We start from the raw sequence: 18253 nt of genomic DNA, 5'->3' as shown, positions 1-18253 counted from the left end.
CCCACACCCCACCCCCGCCTTTTTCTTTCTTCCTTCACTTTCTTTTCTTCCTGATTTGGATTTGCCTTTTATATGCCCTTCTCTTTCTTTCCTCTGGAACTTTATTCCTCTTGTTCACTTTCTTTCTAAAGCATGACAGAGACAGGGAGAGAAGAGCCAAGTTTCTCACCTCCTCAGACATGCCCACCATCTCTCCCACCTCCCCCTTCCCAGACCCCCAGCTCTCTCAGGACTGCCAGCCCCTATGACGAATTCTGCTGTTACTGCTTGGGGATTTGCTTTGGTCAAATGTACAAATGTTCCCAAGGGACAATTAAGAATGTGTTTAGTGGAGGAGGGGGAAGTGAATTTTTTTTTTCCTGGGGAGCTGTCCTTCCCTGCTCCTTCTTCTCCCTAGGCTAAGCAGGTTATGGATCTCAGCAATTAATTATTTATTTAGCCCCTGAGGAGGGCTGCCACCTCAATGGGGTGAGAGTTGACATTCACCTCCCAAACCCAAGCCTCAAAGCTGCATCACCAAACAGACTATGGGCCCCGGGCCCCTTCTGGCCAACTCCACTATCAAGGGGTTGATCTAAGTCCAATACTCTCTTCACTGCCTCCTCCCCCAGCCCTGAGAACTGAGGGTGCTATAGGAGAAATTAAAAGGGGCCCCTCCCCATGCTCACACACTGATGGAACTGTTCCCCTCACAGTCACTGAGACATGGTCATCTGCCTGCCTTCCCACACACTTGATGCTCTCTCCCATGGTGCACGGTGTCTACCTTTTTTTTCTACTCTGTCCCCAGAGGCCTCATTCTTGCCAGGTGCACTGCTCTCCCCTGGGCTTCTGTGTCTCTCCACCTGTGTCTGAATGAGTTTGGTTCTAGAAGCTTCTTCCTATCCTTGCCCTGACCTCAACTCTCCTGCCGGTCTCCCTCCATCTACCCAAGGCTGCTTCCCAGCCCATTCAAAACTTCCACCTGCTCTACTAAGAGCTGCAGGACACAACCCAGGCTCTGGGGAAGACAAAGTCATGACAGAGAGAATGCAGGGCCTGGGCTTCTGGGGGAACAGTGGGGCAGGGGGAGCCTTGGTGTTGCCTAAAGGTAGGAAATGTCCGGCAGAGGTGTAAGTGGGTGGCTTTCAGCCTGAGATTGATGAAGGGCTTCAGCGCATATGTGGACGATTCCTGGCCATCCCTAATAGGAGGAGATTTTCATTAATGCAAACATGGAGAGACTGGTGAGGCAGCAACATCTATTGAACTCTGCCCCCACGGAGGGAGGATTTCGAGCTGCCAAGTCCAGAAAGAATTCAATCCCAGTCCCAAACGTAGTTAGCTTTGGGGGTCCCCCCTCTTTGATATCTCTCCAGATGTTGGCACTGACCACCACCATTAGGTAAGGGGAGAGAGTCAATTAGTGAGAGGATTAATTACTCTGAGGCGCGAGCCCCGTTTGTCTTCCTTACCGGGTGTGAGTGTGTGTTCAGACACAGGAACACGGGCACGCACCCAAATACACATTGTTGTCACGCCGCTTAGACGTTTTATTTATTTGTTGGATTCCTGCCCAGAGCCGCTCACACGCTTTTCCACGGGCGCTGAGTCGCCCACCAAACACTCTGCCTCCTTTTCTCCCGCCTACGAGCACGACTGTCACACACCCTCGCACCCTCGAGTCCTGCCAGATGTCCCCCCCAGCACCTGCGGGTGCTCGGCTGCGCACCTCTCCCTGCCCGCCGCTTTTTTTATGTCGCCTGGGTGTGGGTGTCTTTTTGGGTCTCTTCTCTTTTCCTCTGCTCCTCCCAGCATTGCCCCCAGCGCCCCTTCCCTCCTTTTATCCCTGCATGCGTTTCCGCATTGCTTTTCTTTTCCCTAGTTTTCTGTCCTTATTCCCTCTCTCTGTCCCTCTCCACTCACTTCTGTCCCTCTCTCTCTCCCCTCCGTGACTATCAACGACCGGTCTTTGCTCCGCGGCGCTGCCTTCCATCTGAGATCGCCACGCTTGACCTTGCCCGCCCCACCCCCCAGCCCCGGCCCAGGGTAGGGGCCCCCCCTCCCCAGCCCTCGTGGGAAGCCAGCCTTGTTTACCCAGCCAGAGCGCTCACACCGTGAAGCCCCGGCCGGATGCTGCCCTTTCCCGGCCCCGCGGTCCCCCACCCTCTCCCATCCCCAACTTGGAAGCCACCGCTGGGGCAAAGTGCACAGCAATCCAAGGTGACAAGCCCCAACCCCAAATTTCTCACCTTCAGCAGTGCCCTGGCTCAGGGATCTCGGGCAAACCCCCTAACTTGGCTCTCTTTCCTGGGGAAAAAGAAGCTAAAACCAATCCCCCTCCTACTATGCGGTTCAGGGGAGATAGTGATATAAACTGTAAAGTGGTGCACACACGTAGATCATCACCAGGAGTGAGTGATGGAGTGAGATTAGTACAACCTGAGTCAGGAGCAAAGGGAAAGGAGAGAGCTGGAGAAGTAGGATCAGATCCAAGGGCCCTGGGCCAAAGTTTCCCGTGCCCATCCGCGACGTCCTACCGGGTCTGTGCGCAGTTTGTGCGGCCTCCCGGACCACTCGAGACGACCCGCTCGCTCTCTCCTCTCTCTGCCTGCACCGGCGAGGCTGGTTGCGCCCCACTCCTACCGCCCTGCAAAGTTAACCGCCTAGAGTCCGCTCCGCCCCAAGCGCCTCCTTTGACGGCCTCGCCGCGCTTTTCTGGGGCTGGTGGGCTGCACAGTGAGTGAGTGGGCGAGGAGGGAAGCGGCCAGGGGCGGGCGCGGCTCTCGATCTACAGCAGCTGACCGTGCGGGGCAGGCTTGGGTTCTTGGGCCGCGCAAGCCACTCGAGAACGTCAGGGAGCCAGGCGATCTAGGGCTTGGAACCACGGAGGTCGCGGGAGGAAAGCGGACTGCAAGAGAGGACGCCTTCAACCCTCTCAAACTGCAGGGCGGCTGGGGAGGGCTAGCAGAACCCCCTCCAACCCCAGCTCCCCAGCGGGGTCCGGCCTCTCGGACTGATCCTCAAGGCGCTTCTCAGAAGGGAGACTGGAACTGTGAAAGGCGCTTCCTGGCCCCTCTGGGGCCTTTTCCAAGAAAGCCTGGGGATGAAGTGGAGAGGATTATTCCGCTGCCACCGAGCGAAAACTCCGCCTCGAAACTGACTCTCACAGCACCCGCGCAGAGTTTATAGGCCCTGGGGCGGTGTGCGTGGTTGTGGTTCTGTGCGACTTGGAGGTCCTGGCGTAGGAAAGCGCTGTGTACTTCAGGACGCTGGCAGGAAGTGTGGCGGTGAGAGTAAGGAGGGGAGGTTGGCGCTCTTCACGGAGCAGCCATTGGTTTAAATACAGAGCTGGGCTGCGAACCTTCAGAAGCGGCTAATTTGGAAAGCTGGGTCCGTTTTCTGTCCATGTCTATACGACTAAATACGTTTTAAAATAAAAGCTCAATGGAAACGAAAAAAAAAAAAACCGCATTAATACAGAGTGCTGTCGCCACGGAGGCATTAAATCGGGACTAGAATCAGGAGCCAAGAGGCGCGCCTAGAGTTGCGCTGCCGGACTCTGTGGTAGCCGCCAGGGCTGGTTCCCGCAGACCTGTTTAGTGAACCATCTGGACACAGGGACAAACAGAGCCTGATGCCCCAGAGCCTGCATCCTGTCCTCGTCCTCTCAACTCCCCTACCGCGTTGGTCCCCAGCAGGGAGGGGCCCTCTTCCCCCGGCCTATGCCGATGTCCCTAGATCCCTGCACCCCTAAACGGGTGGAGCAACCCCCTGCTGTCCACTCGAAGGGAGACAGCGGGCCTTGGGTTCAGGAAGGGCCGGCAGCCGGGTCCAGCTGTCTCCCCGTAGGTCCCTGTCGACCGCCCTCCACCCCCGCGGCCCCTCTGCTTTGCATGAGAAGGAGCCCAGCTGGGACGGGGGCGGGGGTTGAGCCACTCGGGACTCCGAGGCTTTAGATTCCAGAAAGGGGCGGTTTGGTCGAGGGCGCTGCGGCGAGAACCAGGACAGCTGGGGGGGGGGGGGGGGAGAGCGTGGGGATGGCTCGACTGGACCAGCTCCTCCCCGCGGGCCCCATCCAACCCAGCGGGCTGGGGAGGCACCTCGGGCTCCAAGGGGAGGAGATGGGGACCCCTGAGCCAAGCAGCTCCTAGCGCCTCCGCACGTGCTGGAGCACTGGGTGCGAATCGGCTTGTCCCGCTGGGTCTGCCCCAGGAGCACGAAAACCCAGTCGGATCTCGCGAAGCTGGGCTGCCCGGTTAGAGAACTGCTCTCCCTTCTTACCCCTCCCCTGAGCCGGGCCCTGAGAGAGGCCCACAGGGGGGGTCTTGATTAGAGAGAGATAACCAGCCCCAACACCGCCTTCCCTGCATCCGGGAGCCCCAGCCCAGGTGTGTGTGGAGGGGCTGTCGAGAAGCTGTTAGAGGCCCGGCAACCAGAGGTCAGGATGCGCGGAGCGCCAAAAAGGCGCACACCGCCTCGGCTTTGGCTCCTGATGAAAAGGTGAAGCAGGAGGCAAGGTGGAGGCTGACGGCGGCCTCGAGATTGCAGGGTGGTGTGGGCAGAAGCTCGAAGGCAGAGAAGGGGCGTGGGCGGAGCCCTAAAACTCCACTCCCACAGAGCGCAAACCAAATTCGCTGTAGCGGCTACCCGGTTCGTCCGAAGAGGGTATTCGGTTTGCTGAGAGCTGGATCCCAGGCCCGCTCAGGTTCGTTGTAATTGCGTTTCAGCGCGCATTTCCCCCAACTTAGTCCCCGGCCGTTGTGTGGAATCTCTGAGTCCCACACCACTAGTGGGATCGAAAGGCCAATTCCAAAATGCCAGCTAGACCTGGCTGGCTGCCCGTCCTTATTTTCTTCCACGGTAGGGCTGAATGCGTCTTCTTAGCACCCCCCCCCCAGCAAAACAAAACAAAACAAAACAAAAACAAAAACAAAAAACGAGGAGCAAAAACAGGACTGCCCAGCCCTGACACCTTCAGACCTCAGGAGAAATCCCGGTTTGGCACAGAAGTAGTGCTGTCGGAAAGGAATTTGGAATTTGACTGATCTCGGCCAGGGAAATAGAGTGACTCTTGGAGGCTGAGGTTCCCAGGACCCGCACCTGAACCCCACATTTGGAATAACCGGCCCCGGGGCAGTGGTCCCGAGGGTCATATTCGGAATTCGGGAAGGAAGGGCTCCCTGAAGAGTGAACTACAGGGGGTGTGGTCTGCGGTGGTCTCGGGAAGCTGTGGCAAGCCCAGAGCCTGGAACGCGGGAGGAGGGGAGCCGGGCCCACTCTGCCCTCACGCTGCACACCCGAATCCATTGCAGCCTCTCAGTGCAGCTCCAGACGGAGCTTCCCGCTGCCATACCACCACCCACCAGCCGCCACTGATGCCCTGCGGTTTCCCGCCTAGTCGTTTGTTTTTTGTATGTAAAAGGTGTCTCCGGATCACAGTTTTCTCACAACTTCTCGCCTGGGTTGCAACTCCTCACCCGAGGCGCTTCCCCACCCACTCCTTTCCCCCTCCCGGGCGCCGCGCCTCCGGTCTCCCCCGCCCCCACCAGGAAACCGCCGGAATCAACTTTCCAAGACCGCGCTGCGGGCAACAGACACCCAGATCTCCGGGAGACCAAGACCCGTGGACTCTGGATGCACTGGGGGAAGAGGCACTGGAGGGACCGGAGGAGAAGATTCTGCTGCCAAACGCCCTCCCTCCCCCACTCCCCCAAAGACGCGCGCTGTGCCCGGGACAAACTTCTAGGCCAAGAAAGCGAGAAGGGGGGGGGGGGGAGAGAGAGAGAGAGAGAGAGAGAGAGAGAGAGAGAAAGAAAAGCCCAACACCCGCTGAACTGCAAAGTCAAACAGTGCACCAGGGCCGCCGGGGCTCCCGGACCCAGCTGCACCCCAACCTTCAACAAGGCTCAACCTTAGATTAATCCCACCTTCCAATTGTAGTCTACCCTCCGCCTGCTCCTACTCCCGCGCTCTCAGTCCTTCCCATCGAAACCGAGGCCTTACCGGAGCAGGAGGGGCTCGGGCACCTCGCTGCCCGCCGCCCGCACCGCGCCCGGCCGCGGATGCGGCCGCCACTGATCCTCTAAACGCGGTCTCCCGGCACTCTCCCCGGCCGGGGGATGCAGAATGGTTTACAGAGGGACCGCGAGCCGCTGATTGGTCGCAGGCCGCGGTGACGTCGGCGGGCGCTGCATTAAGGCGAGGGGGCTTCCAGAGCTCAGCCAACAGCCAGGAGCAGTGACCGAGCCGCCGGAGCTGGGGAGAGACGCGCCAGGGCGGCGGACTGGGCCAGGAGACCAGGGACAGAGGGACGCTTGTCCGGGGACAGCCAGCAACGAACTGCGGCCTGGGCGGCGACAGCAGCGGCCCTTGCTGAGCTGTTCCAGCCTCGCAGAACTGTAGCTGCTGCACCAGGACGTTTTTTTTTTTTTAAAGCTCTCCAAGCTACTCCCCCTCCCCCTGACTCCTCCCGCTGCAAAAGAAAAAAAAAGGAAGGAAGGAAGGAAAGGCTAGAAAGGAAACCCAGATTTGCCACCACAACGAAAAAAGGGGGAAAAGGAAAAGAAAGTCGCGCGACTGTGGGGTTGGACGCAGGCAGCCCGAGCGCGGGCCGAGCGATGCGGGGCTGCGCGCCCAGGCGGCCGCGAGTTGTGACTGGAGCCACGATGCACGGCCAGGCGCGGTGAGGAGCCAGACCCTATCACCTCCCCGAAGGAGTCCAGGAGCAGGGAGGGCCGTCCCGAAAACACGGAGGCCGCCAGGCAGGCCACGGGCCGAGGTGACGGGGCTGGGGCGGTGGGGAGTGAGCCAGCGCACCTGGCTGCGTCCGCCTGGAGTTGTCCCTCTGCAATCTCGACTGACACAAACACTTCTCCAAACGGGGGGGAACCTAAGCCGCAACAACCATCAACAACGAGATCTTCCTCCTGCCTTGCCCTCCCTCCCTCCCCCCTCCCTTGGCCTGCCCCCGCCCCCTCCCCCAGGCCCACGGCGGGCGCCCGGCGCGTTCGGACCCGCTGCGCGATGCCGGCAGTTTAGGATCCAAAGCTTCTCTACTGTTTTGTTCTTTTCTTTTATAAAAAGAGGAGGGGAAATCCCGGTGGCAGGCAGCCCGGCACACACACACCCGCCCTCATACTCCGACAAAAGCAGATGCACTTTGACTTCTGACAGCTCTACCTCAAGCCCAAGAGAACTCCACGGCGCTCTCCCTGCGACCCGAGCTCGCTGCGTCGTCCTTTTCCTTCTCCGTCTCCGTTTTATTTATTTCTGTTCCCGTCGCCGTTCTCGGTGACCTTCACTCCTCCGCGGGCTCTGGGCAGAAGAGTGGCTTTCTCGCCGGCCCGAGACTCTTCCTCGCCCCGGGAGCTTCGGCGGGGCTGCGGTGCCCCGGGGCCCTGGGACTCCCAGGCTGCACACTCCACCGAGGTGCCCTCCGCCCCGCATCAGCCTCATTTTCACCCCCTTCTGGTTTCCTGGTGCGGGTTTTGGCCCGCACCCCCCAGTGTGTCTCCTCTTTTCTGGAGGGGCTGGGGAGCTCTTGCTATCGTCTTTGGGAGGCATCCCCTAGGCTCTCCCTGCTCTTCTCTCTCCCGGCCTCACCCGACCAAAACCAAAGACCATGGTGCACTGTGCCGGCTGCAAAAGGCCCATCCTGGACCGCTTCCTCTTGAATGTGCTGGACAGGGCCTGGCATGTCAAGTGCGTCCAGTGCTGTGAATGTAAATGCAACCTGACCGAGAAGTGCTTCTCCCGGGAAGGCAAGCTCTACTGCAAGAACGACTTTTTCCGGTGAGTACTTCCCTGGGGCACCTCTGCTGCTCCCTCCCCGAGGGCCCTTGCCGGCCAGATTCGGATGAGAGGTCAGCGTGGCCGAAGCAACCGCGTTAGGAGCAGCCTTTGGAGAGGGCAGCCAAGTCCCACGGGCACCCGCCTCTTCGTCAGCTGGTGCACAGGGCACCCGGGAGGTGGCCCTGCTTGCCTCCTGGAAATTGTGGGTCTGGGCTTAGCTGCACGTGCCTGGGAAGAAAGGTTCTGAATCCACTTCCGCCTAGAAGCCCCTCCAAGCCTAGAAGGGGGCAGCACAGCCTCCGACGTTGTAACCCCACCTCTGGTCTTTCCCCGCTCTGAGCTCTCCCAACAACTGCATTCTCCGAGCCTCCCAGGTTGCCTGCCCTCCAGGCTGGGCTTAGAAGCCCGGGCTACATCCAAGCCACTTCTTTTTGCCTCCAAAAAGAAGAAGTGGTTCTTGGCGGGAACCACAGAGGCTTCTGCGTAAAGTGTCTGAGTCCTGTGCCTTGGTGGCGGCAGGGAAAAACCCAGCCCTAATGCCAATCCTGCATATCCCAGGGTGTTCTTGAAACCCCGAACAGCCTCCCAGCGCCGGCCTAGGCAAGTTGCTAGGTGCTTGTGAAATGCCCCAAGGCTCCAGCCTCCGGGAAGACCCTTCCCTGGGCTTCCCGGCTGCCTGGGTTGGCGGGAGGTTCGGTCTCCGCCCAACGCGAACCTCGGCTTTGTGGCGTAGGCTCCGCTCGGAGCTCTCCCAGGCACTGCCCGCCTTCCCTTCGCCCCACCACCTCCTTGCTGAAACCGGGAAAAACCGAGGCCGGCTCGTGTGAGCCGGGAGACTTCTCCAGACGCCCCTCCTTAGTTTAGCGTTTTAATTTATTCTCTTAAACTATCTTGCCCCGAAATCCACACAAACACACAAGTTAACCGAGAACAGAAGCAAATGCGAATTTTAATTCCTCTGTACTGGTTTGAAACCTCTCAGTTTACTCGATTGACTTGGTCTCTGCTTTTCTCTGAGTTTCTGGTGACAGATCAAACTGGGAGAAGGGGTGGGGGTGCGAGGCCATCCAGGTCGCTTTGCTCAGAGGCCCAGAACGCGCTGTCCCCAACACTGTCCCCGGGAAGCGTGGCTCTGATTGCGGGGAACCATGGAGAAAAGCGCTGTGCAGGCTGGCTTTGCCCGGAGCAAGCGCGGGCTGAGCCTCTGAACCTCGGTTGACCGCACCTGGTGTCCCCAATACTGGCTGGAGCCGAACCGGAGAACAGCGAACGGTGCCAGCTGCCAGTGGGCCCCAAAGGCCTGGCTCCCGCAAAGCGCAGCCCAGCACCTAGAGCCCCGCGGTGACTCTAGCTTGTGCCAACCTGCCGGGCTTTGGGCTTGAACGTGGCGGCGGCCCAGCTGCAGCCGTCTGCGTGCTCCGCGGCTGTTTCTTCACCCGCGGTGGGACTGGACTTTGCCAACCCCCAGCCTATGCGCAGGTTCTTGTGCAGTGAAAGAGAGGCGACGCTAGGAGAGAAAAGCGGCGCTCGGGTCGCGTTTACATGGAGCTCTAATTAAAATTTGACTGTTCTCTGAATCTAATAAGAAAAGAAGTGCCTCCCTCCCCCTTCCCATAGCCGCCTTGCCGCCTTCTTCCGCGGCGCTCTTTTCCTCTGGGACAGCACTGGGCATGAGGCCTGGTGGGGGAGGGGAGCAGCTTGGGCCCCTCGCTCTCTCACCGTAACCATGTGTATCTCCCCCATTGACTTTTCACTGGTGCCCCGCGCTCTCTCCGGCCTTCTTGCCTGCTTGATCGGCATTCTGCCTCTTTTTTTTGGCTGTCTCTCTTCTTTTCCCCCATCCTTTTCTTCATCCTCCACTTTCTATTTCTCTCTTTCTCTAACGTCTTTTTCCCGGCCTCTCCCCGCCCGCCCTGCTCCTCACCAACCCGTCCTCTTCCACTCCGCAGATGTTTCGGTACCAAATGCGCCGGCTGCGCGCAGGGCATCTCCCCTAGCGACCTGGTGCGGCGAGCGCGGAGTAAAGTGTTTCACCTAAACTGCTTCACCTGCATGATGTGTAACAAGCAGCTGTCCACTGGTGAGGAGCTCTATATCATCGACGAGAACAAGTTTGTCTGCAAAGAGGATTACCTAAGCAATAGCAGTGTCGCCAAAGAGAACAGCCTCCACTCGGGTGAGGCCCCAATTCCCAACTCGCTAGGGGTGGGGTTCCTGGGGGAAGGAGGCCCACTAAGGCCGCTGCTCACCTGTCCCTTCCCTCTCCCCAGCCACCACGGGCAGCGACCCCAGTTTGTCTCCAGACTCCCAAGACCCATCACAGGATGATGCCAAGGACTCGGAGAGCGCCAACGTATCCGACAAGGAAGGGGGCAGCAATGAGAATGATGACCAGAACCTGGGCGCCAAGCGGCGGGGGCCCCGCACCACCATCAAGGCGAAGCAGCTGGAAACTCTGAAGGCAGCCTTTGCTGCCACTCCCAAGCCCACGCGCCATATCCGGGAGCAGCTGGCTCAGGAGACTGGCCTCAACATGCGTGTCATCCAGGTCGGGGCCTGGGCATGCTACTCAGTTCCCCTTGAGACCTACAGGCTCCTCTACACCAGCATCCAGGCCTAGCTGGGGAAACCCAGCCTCGAGCAGGGTTGCGGGTTCAGGGAGGCTGGAGGGGGAGGAGTGGAGAAGCCCAGACACACCCCTACCCTGGCGACCTGTGAGGTGCGGCCTGTGGCATAGAGCATCTGGAAATCCCTAGGCCTGCTCCACTTCCCAATCCAAAGCTGGTGGTGGTAGTGGCAGAGTGGGGGGGGGGGGGGGACGGTGAGCTCAGCAACTGTCCGGGGGAGGGGACATTGTTGGACACTGCAAGGGGAGTTGGGACCCTTTCTTCTGCAGAGATGAGGAACACAGAGTTCTCTGAGCATGCCGGAGTGAGTCAGTTCCAGTGGCTCCTCCACAACACTGATCTCCCTCTGTGTCCCCCTCCCCTGTTTTGTGGGTCTCTTGCCGCGGTTAGACAAGCCCCAGAGCTTCTCCCGAGAGAGGTGGGGGGGGAGTCCTGGTTTGAAGAGGAAAAGGTCCGAGCTGGAGTCAGCTCAGCGTCTGGCGGTCTAAAGTGGGATGGGGTAGGGGGAAGGTGGGCATCTGGGCAGCTGTGCCAGTGTGTTGTGAGGACTCCAGGCTGCGTATGATTTGGGCCTGAGACTCAGGCCCAAGGTTAGGTGTCTGGTTCACCCGTGGAGGCTCTGCAAGGATGTGGGTGGATGTGCCTGGGAGGCTGGGAGGCACACACAGCCAGGCCGCCACGCTCCTTGCAGCCTCTGAGAGGCTGTGCCAACATGTGCATAGTGAAGGGAAGTTTGCGTGTCTGTGTTTTCAGTGAGAGGCTGAGGATAAGTATATTCGGCACTGGGAGATTTTGCGTGGATTTGAAAAGGAGATTGTGGGTTTTAGTGTCACTATCATTGGCAGACTGGGTGTCAGCAGGAGGCTGTTTAGTTCTCTCTCACCGTCATGGGGGAGGGGGCTGCCAGGGACCCTGGACGGGAAACCGCGTGTGTCTGACACTATTTGGGGAGGTTGAGTGTCTATGTGTGTACAGCCCCCAGAAGATGTAACTGTGACAGTGTGATATTGGAAACAACTCCGACTGCCTCACGTCGGGCAGGGCTGCTTGCCCAGGTCCCCAGTCGGGAATCCTGTATACCATTGGCTCAGGGGCCGCCCTTGGCGTTCCTACTCAGACATAACCCCCACGCACCACAACACACACACAGCCGCGCGCGCGCGCGCGGAGCCCTGAGTCCAGCTAGCGGTTAGAGGAGTTAGGGGCCGATCGGCCCCCGCACCCGAAGTGTGTGTGTGTGTGGGGGGGGGGGGTGTCTCCCGAGCCTCACCCCGCCGCGTGTCTGCTTCAGGTCTGGTTCCAGAACAGACGCTCCAAGGAACGGAGGATGAAGCAGCTGAGCGCGTTGGGAGCCCGGCGCCACGCCTTCTTCCGCAGTCCGCGCCGGATGCGGCCGCTCGTGGACCGCCTGGAGCCGGGCGAGCTCATCCCCAACGGACCCTTCTCCTTCTACGGAGGTGAGTGTGCAGCCCAGAGGCGGGGAGCGGCCAGCCGGGCTTGGCTTCGTTGGAAGCGGGTGGCAGCGCGGGAGGCGCTTCGAGTGGGGGAGATGGGGAAGGCCGGAGGGTAAATCAAGAGGAGGTAGTCCAGAGCGAGGGCCGAATTCCCGACCGCGAACGAGGCGGGCGAGCTGGCCGGGAGCAGCTCCGCTGTTTGCACCAAGCCTCCTCCCCGCGGCCAGCGCCGCAGGGGAGCCCGCGACGGCGAGTTCCCCGAGTTGTCCTTCGCGTCCTTTCTCCGCCGTCCTGACACCCTCCTCCCCGCCGCTCCGCAGATTACCAGAGCGAGTACTACGGGCCCGGGGGCAACTATGACTTCTTCCCGCAAGGCCCCCCGTCCTCGCAGGCTCAGACGCCGGTGGACCTGCCCTTCGTGCCGTCGTCCGGGCCCTCCGGGACGCCCCTGGGCGGCCTGGAGCACCCGCTGCCGGGCCACCACCCGTCGAGCGAGGCGCAGCGGTTCACTGACATCCTGGCGCACCCCCCCGGGGACTCGCCCAGCCCTGAGCCCAGCCTGCCCGGGCCTCTACACTCAATGTCGGCTGAGGTCTTCGGGCCCAGCCCGCCCTTCTCATCACTGTCGGTCAACGGCGGGGCGAGCTACGGGAACCACCTGTCTCACCCGCCCGAAATGAACGAGGCGGCCGTGTGGTAGCGGGGTCTCGCACGGTCCGCGGAGTTCGTGGTTGTACAGAAATGAACCTTTATTTAAGAAAAATAGAAAAAAGAAAAAAAAAAACATAAAAGCAAGTCACCCCCCCCACTCCCCATACACACACACTTCCTTCAGCCTCGGGGACCATTTTCCGTCTGGCGAGTCCAGACGGGAAAGGGGGACAAGAAACAGAATCCAAATCCTCCTGGAAGTAGAACTGGGATCCGTGCTCTGACTGGCAAGGTGCAGAACTGGGGCTCCGGAAGAGATATTCAGACGTCTCCCCATCTTCCACCTGGACCCGGATCCAGGGGCAAGACTCTTCGAGCCTGCGCACCTGGCCAGAGGGCTGCAGAGAAACAGCCACGGAGGCGGCGGGGGCGCACAGCCAGTGGTGACGCCGGGAGCCGCGGGGAGGGAGGCCGAGGCGCAGCCGGGTGAGGGAGGTGGAGCAGCCCGGGGCGCTCCCGGGCCAGCCAGGAGGGTTCTGGCTCTGGGAAATTCACTAGTGTTGTCTCAGAGTTCAGCAACAGCGACAACAAACTCTTATAGCTTCAGAAACGCCGACCTGCTGTGCATCAGGTGGGACTATATATATATATATTTTTTGTCTATCTGGGTTTTTGGTTTTTGTTTTTGCGAAAATTGCAAAATTCTAAATGTAAAGCCCTCAGTATCAACTCTTCTACCTTCACAAAGCTCTACACACACACACACACACACACACACACACACACACACACACAGATACACACAGACACCCTCGATAAGGATGGTCTCTAGCCAGACCTCTCAGTAAAATGACTTGAACATCAACTGTACAAGAAAGTATTCTACCTTCACACATACAAAAAAAAAAAAAAAAAAGTAAAAAAAAAAAAAGACTATTGAACTAAAAACAGTCAACTGTTTACGTATAATGTTAAATTCAGGAGTTCAGTGTTTTATTAATATATCCTGTTTTGAAACCTCTTGTTCAAAAACAAAATGTTTTGAGCAATCAACCAAAATTGTTCATTTTCTTTTCCTGTAGATGTTCTGACAGATTTGCAGGGCTCGCAGCTCACTGTGCTAGTATGTAAAAAGGTGTTGTTTACACAAGGCAAAGAGAAAACATGATATTCAGACACTTGCCAAATAGAATAATTATAGCACAAATACTGTAAAGGTGCCTGGCACCACAACCTGAGAAAGTGTTAAAAAAAAAAAAGAAAAAAAGTGTTACAAGGTTTAAAAAAAAAAACATCTTTGCTAATTTTTAGTCCTGTTGAACATTCATGGAATTGTTAATATGACTTATATAGACCCACACAGGTTTTATTTTTGTGTCTTTAAAATAAAAGTCCAAAATATTTAAATTTTATGGTCAAATATGCAGTCAACAGCTGCTACTTTTTTCTTTATATATTAAATTTCTCATATGTCTTTTATTGTTCTGATAAACCTAAGCTTGTGTGACCTCCAGTGCATATTAGACCATTCACTGTATGAAAGAAAACATGTTGAATAAATTTGTGAGTTTTTAATAAAAATAGAAAATCTGATGTTTAGATATTTGGTGTGTTATTTGATGTTTTAACAAGTAGAGGTGAGGCCTGATGGGGAGCTGAATGACACCTCAGAACCCAGAGGGAAGAGAAGCAGGACTGGGCTATGTTTTTACCTTGGCTATGGCTGAATCCCCTTGCTAATGCCAGCCAAGCTTTTCTCCGTGGCTTCCCGCTGTTATTAACTACCGATTTGCATTCTGTGGATTTAACTGATACAGTTGAAGAGCTGTTTGCTGATAAATTAATATAGAATTTGAAATAGAAATCAAATCCATGGCTAAAAATGAGTGGTCCTGGTCCGGGTATGATTAGGCATGAGAGCCCATGCACTGTCTCTATCCCCCATTCTGCACGTGCAAAACTGGACTTGTGATAGTCAGTTACTTGTAAATATATAGTTAGAGGTGGTCCTTTTCAGTTTCAATTCACTTCCCATAGATAATCCTGCTCTCCAATTTGGTGGTTTAAAAGATAACGTAAAATGAATGTAGGGTACAGCTAGAAATGAAATACTTTAATCCCTTTCAGAGAACTGATATGAAGTAGTTGTTTTATAGTATTTGTTACATTTGAAGTTTTCTAGAAGGAAAACTATTTCATCTGGCACAAGATACATATTACCTTTCTCTGAAAGATGAGCAAAAATAACCAATAAAGAAATCAAATTTTACCTGGGAGTTGCCAATAGGTTCTGAAAAGTACTTCAATCCCTCCCAAGCCTTCATTAAACATGGAAGGAATTTAAATATTTATCTACTATGAAATACGTGTGTGTTTTTAATATTAGATGCTATTTGAGTTCCAGAATTTCATTTCTATATCACCTAGATTTCAGTCTGGGTTATTTATTTCGTTTTAAAAATCAAAGGTTTTACGTTAAATGGCACATAATTTCCGTTGTCATTTTCATATTTTGTTAAAACACAACCAAGTGTATCTTTCCTGCAGAGAAGCCTTTAAAATAAGCAATATTTTACTGCATCCATATGACGGCTTATCTAATGGGAGGACTGTCAGCAAGGAACCTGACAGTATTCTTTCAAAAATCCAAATTTATGAAATATGGGGAGACCTTTTGAAACTCCTAGCCTCTGCATGCAGCACATTTCTTTATCTGCTTTGTATCCAATCACTGGATCAGCTGTTTTTGCCCTTTTAGCGTTTATATACATTAAATCACAGCCAACTTATTCATTATGGCCACCCCCTTTAAAGACATTCATTTAACTGAACGTACGCTCATGCTCATGGGAAGCTGCATTCTCCTATCAAGGCTGCTGAATTATTTAGCAGCTTTATTGTGGAATCGGGTACTTGTTAAGAAGCGTTTTGAGTTGGGCGCTCAGTGTGGACTCATTTCCTCTCTCTCACTCGGTGGCAGCAGGGCAGTCTTTCCCTCTTGGCTCTGGATACTGAACCCTAATAAGTACCTGAACAGGTGGCAAAGCTTAGTAGTCAAATTTGGAGCCACCTGAGAGGAGGAGGTCTAGAGATATCAGGGACTATTCTCCTTCCCATCAGAGCAGTGATGCCCACCTCTGGCCCTAAGCTGCAGAGAAGCGCTGCACCACTCCCAGGCAGCCCAGCTGGGGGCTCCCGGGAGAGGCTCAAGGGCCACAGAGGAGCAACAAGGTGGTCCCCTCCCTCCTAGGAGGGCAGTCTCCTCTCTAGTTGGGCTTGGCAGTTTGCTTTCTCCCTGCAGCCATCTTAAAGCTGCCACCTCTGTGCCTCTGGCCATCTGCCCTCAGGGCTCCAGCCTCAGGAAGCTACCATCTGCCCTGGGCTGGGGAGCCGAAGCTCACCCACCAACTTCTCCAGGCTGAAGGAGACTGGGGACTGCTTTAGGGCTGTACAAAGTGAAGGGAAACTATTCCTGGAGACCAGGACAGGCATTGGTAGGGACCTGGGACCTGGAGATTGATGGCATCTGAGAAGAGAGGCAGGTAAGAACCTGGTTTCCCCAACCTCTTGAAACTCCTGGTCATAGGAATTGATTGGGACAGTGGTGGGGGGCAATCCAATGTCACTCCTGCCCATCTTCTGCTATCCCTACATCTGTCACTTTGCAGCCCTTAGGCAGCAGCACTGTGAATGGGGAGACCCTCTGACTGCCTCTGGAGAAGACTGTTCTTTGGGGAGAGTGCTCCCGGTCATTCCCATCCTTCTGATCTTCACATCAGCTCTCACGCCCAGAGCAGTTAGAGGCTTAAGTTTCTTCTAGGAGGCATAGTCTTTGAAGTATCCTCTCTTGTAGTCCACCCTCCATCTCCAGATCCGTTCCCATCAGGAAAATCCCTCCTCATTTCTCTAGATACTGGAACGCAGGCAGGGAGGGCCCCCTAGAGAGAGCATTCAGGAGGATGCTCTCCAGCCCCAGGTCTCAACGTCTCTCGGCTGCATCTTAAGTCCTAGAATTCTTTCCTCTTTCTTTCCCTCTCTCCCCTCAGTATGGGGTAAGAAAGCAGAAGCATTTGGGGGACCCTGGGATGTGTGTGACTGGAGTAGCGTAGTCTTGATTCCTTCCTCCAAAGGCTTCCCAAGTCAGAGGAGACCAGGACAGTGAAGGGAGAGTATAGACAAGCAGGACTAGGGCGTTTTCTGCCCAGAGCCAGCCACCAGTGTGTCTTGTTTGCACGACAGCTTAGAGGTGGTCTCTGACCTGTCTTGTTTCCCCTTCCCCCTTCTCTCCCTTTTCTTTACCCTGAAGGCAAGGATTCTAAGCACTATTGTTCAAAATAGGAACAGAAGAGGATTGGGGGAAGTAGCTTCCTAAATGTGGAGAGATACATTTTTGTCTTTTGAAGCCCAGGGCAATGGCTCCCTGTTGCAGCCTGAGGGGCATGCTTTTGCTTTGGAGGCTCCAGACAGCAGGCACCAGGCTGCAATTACGGAGAATATGTTAACAAAATAAGGGGGGGAGGGCGGGGGAGCTGTTTTCTAGCCTGAATTTTCTTGCTGCTGGTAAAAAGCAGTTTGCTTTTGCCTGAGTCCCCTACCTAGGTGCTCCTGTCCTAGGTTGGCATTCTTTCAAGTCTGAAGGAATCTGCCCTAAGACTGGTTCTCCTTCCCTTCTGCAGCCACCTGGGAAGGGGACATGAAACAAGCCACACTAAAGGGATGGGTCTCTCATTGCTCTTGACCTTGAGGGCATATTAAGACTGTGAAAGTCAGGGACCCTCACTTCCCTTAAATTCCACAGGAAACACTGGTGAGCTGAGGGTTCCCAGGCTGTCAGCTGTGGGATCCAACTGCTCTGGCACCCTTAACGTCTATTTTCTTGACTCTTTTGATGCAGTTTCTGTTTGAGGGGGGTTGTTCAAGGTTTCTACAGGTGACCTCAAACAGATACTGGAAGGAACAGACCACTTTGTACTCACCCTTATCCCTTATTGCCAGTTCTGTTTACAAGTTTGTCTGCCCCCCCCCCCCGCCCCCGCCGCCCCCCTTGGGGGGGGGGGGCTGATCACTGTCAGGAGAGAATTTAACTTGCTCATCTTTGTATCTCATCTAGCAGTGCCTGCCACACAGCGGGCAGTTAGGGAATGCTTCATGAAGAAAGAATATAAAGGGATAGCATCTTTCCGTGTGGCTGGGTGTAATTAAATTGATCCTATTAAGTCTCTATATTTTGAGTCTACCTGTGCCTCTCATACAGTAGACATGAGTTTTTCTGCATTTGTGCACCAGTTTCAAGTGTCTAAGTATATTCTCACCTTTGAACAGATATCAATAATGAGGGTATGCAATAGAGTAATCGCCACCATCACCCCCCTTTTCCCTAAGACAAGGCTACTTGGAGAAACTACAGAACGATCTTTATTTAGGCACAACCATAGCTATTTCTAATTATTCCTGTGAATAAGGACGCCAACAGTTCGCCGTACACTTACACATGCACATCGCTGACGTAGGATTCTTAAATCCCGACCACCGCAGGGTCAGAGGCGTGTGCCCGGCCCCAGACTCCTCCAGACTGTTAAACCGCTAAATGTGAAACCTATTTTGGTCGCAGTGCCCGAAAGCGCACCTGAGGCTGGAAGTGCTTACCCTTTATTTACTCCCTCCTCTTTTCATAACAGCCACATAGATAGGCCATGGCTACACCACACTTTATTTCTAAGCGAATCTCGGACAAATCTTGAAGCATAT

The 18253-nt window shown here is 55.5% G+C and overlaps 1 protein-coding gene across 1 annotated transcript; it reads left to right on the top strand.

Moving 5' to 3' along the window:
• The first annotated feature begins 7290 nt into the window (after window positions 1-7290).
• LHX1 (LIM homeobox 1) lies at window positions 7291-14106 on the top strand. Its single transcript, XM_060646602.3, has 5 exons — window positions 7291-7773; window positions 9723-9949; window positions 10044-10321; window positions 11692-11857; window positions 12175-14106. Exons 1-5 carry the CDS (start codon window positions 7604-7606, stop codon window positions 12552-12554), a joined length of 1221 nt encoding a protein of 406 aa, XP_060502585.1. The 5' UTR covers window positions 7291-7603; the 3' UTR covers window positions 12555-14106.
• The last annotated feature ends 4147 nt before the right edge of the window (window positions 14107-18253 follow it).

This window comes from Panthera onca, chromosome E1, assembly GCF_046562875.1.
Source record: "Panthera onca isolate mPanOnc1 chromosome E1, mPanOnc1 haplotype 2, whole genome shotgun sequence".
NCBI lineage: Eukaryota > Metazoa > Chordata > Mammalia > Carnivora > Felidae > Panthera > Panthera onca.
The sequence above is the reverse complement of the archived record's forward strand: the minus strand, read 5'-3'. Positions and strand labels throughout refer to the sequence as shown.

Coding starts and splice junctions, on each gene's coding strand:
- LHX1 (XM_060646602.3), top strand. CDS start 7,604: ATGGTGCACTGTGCCGGCTGCAAAAGGCCCATCCTGGACCGCTTCCTC. Junction 7,774..9,722: donor TGCAAGAACGACTTTTTCCG/GTGAGTACTTCC, acceptor TCCACTCCGCAG/ATGTTTCGGTACCAAATGCG. Junction 9,950..10,043: donor AGAGAACAGCCTCCACTCGG/GTGAGGCCCCAA, acceptor CCCTCTCCCCAG/CCACCACGGGCAGCGACCCC.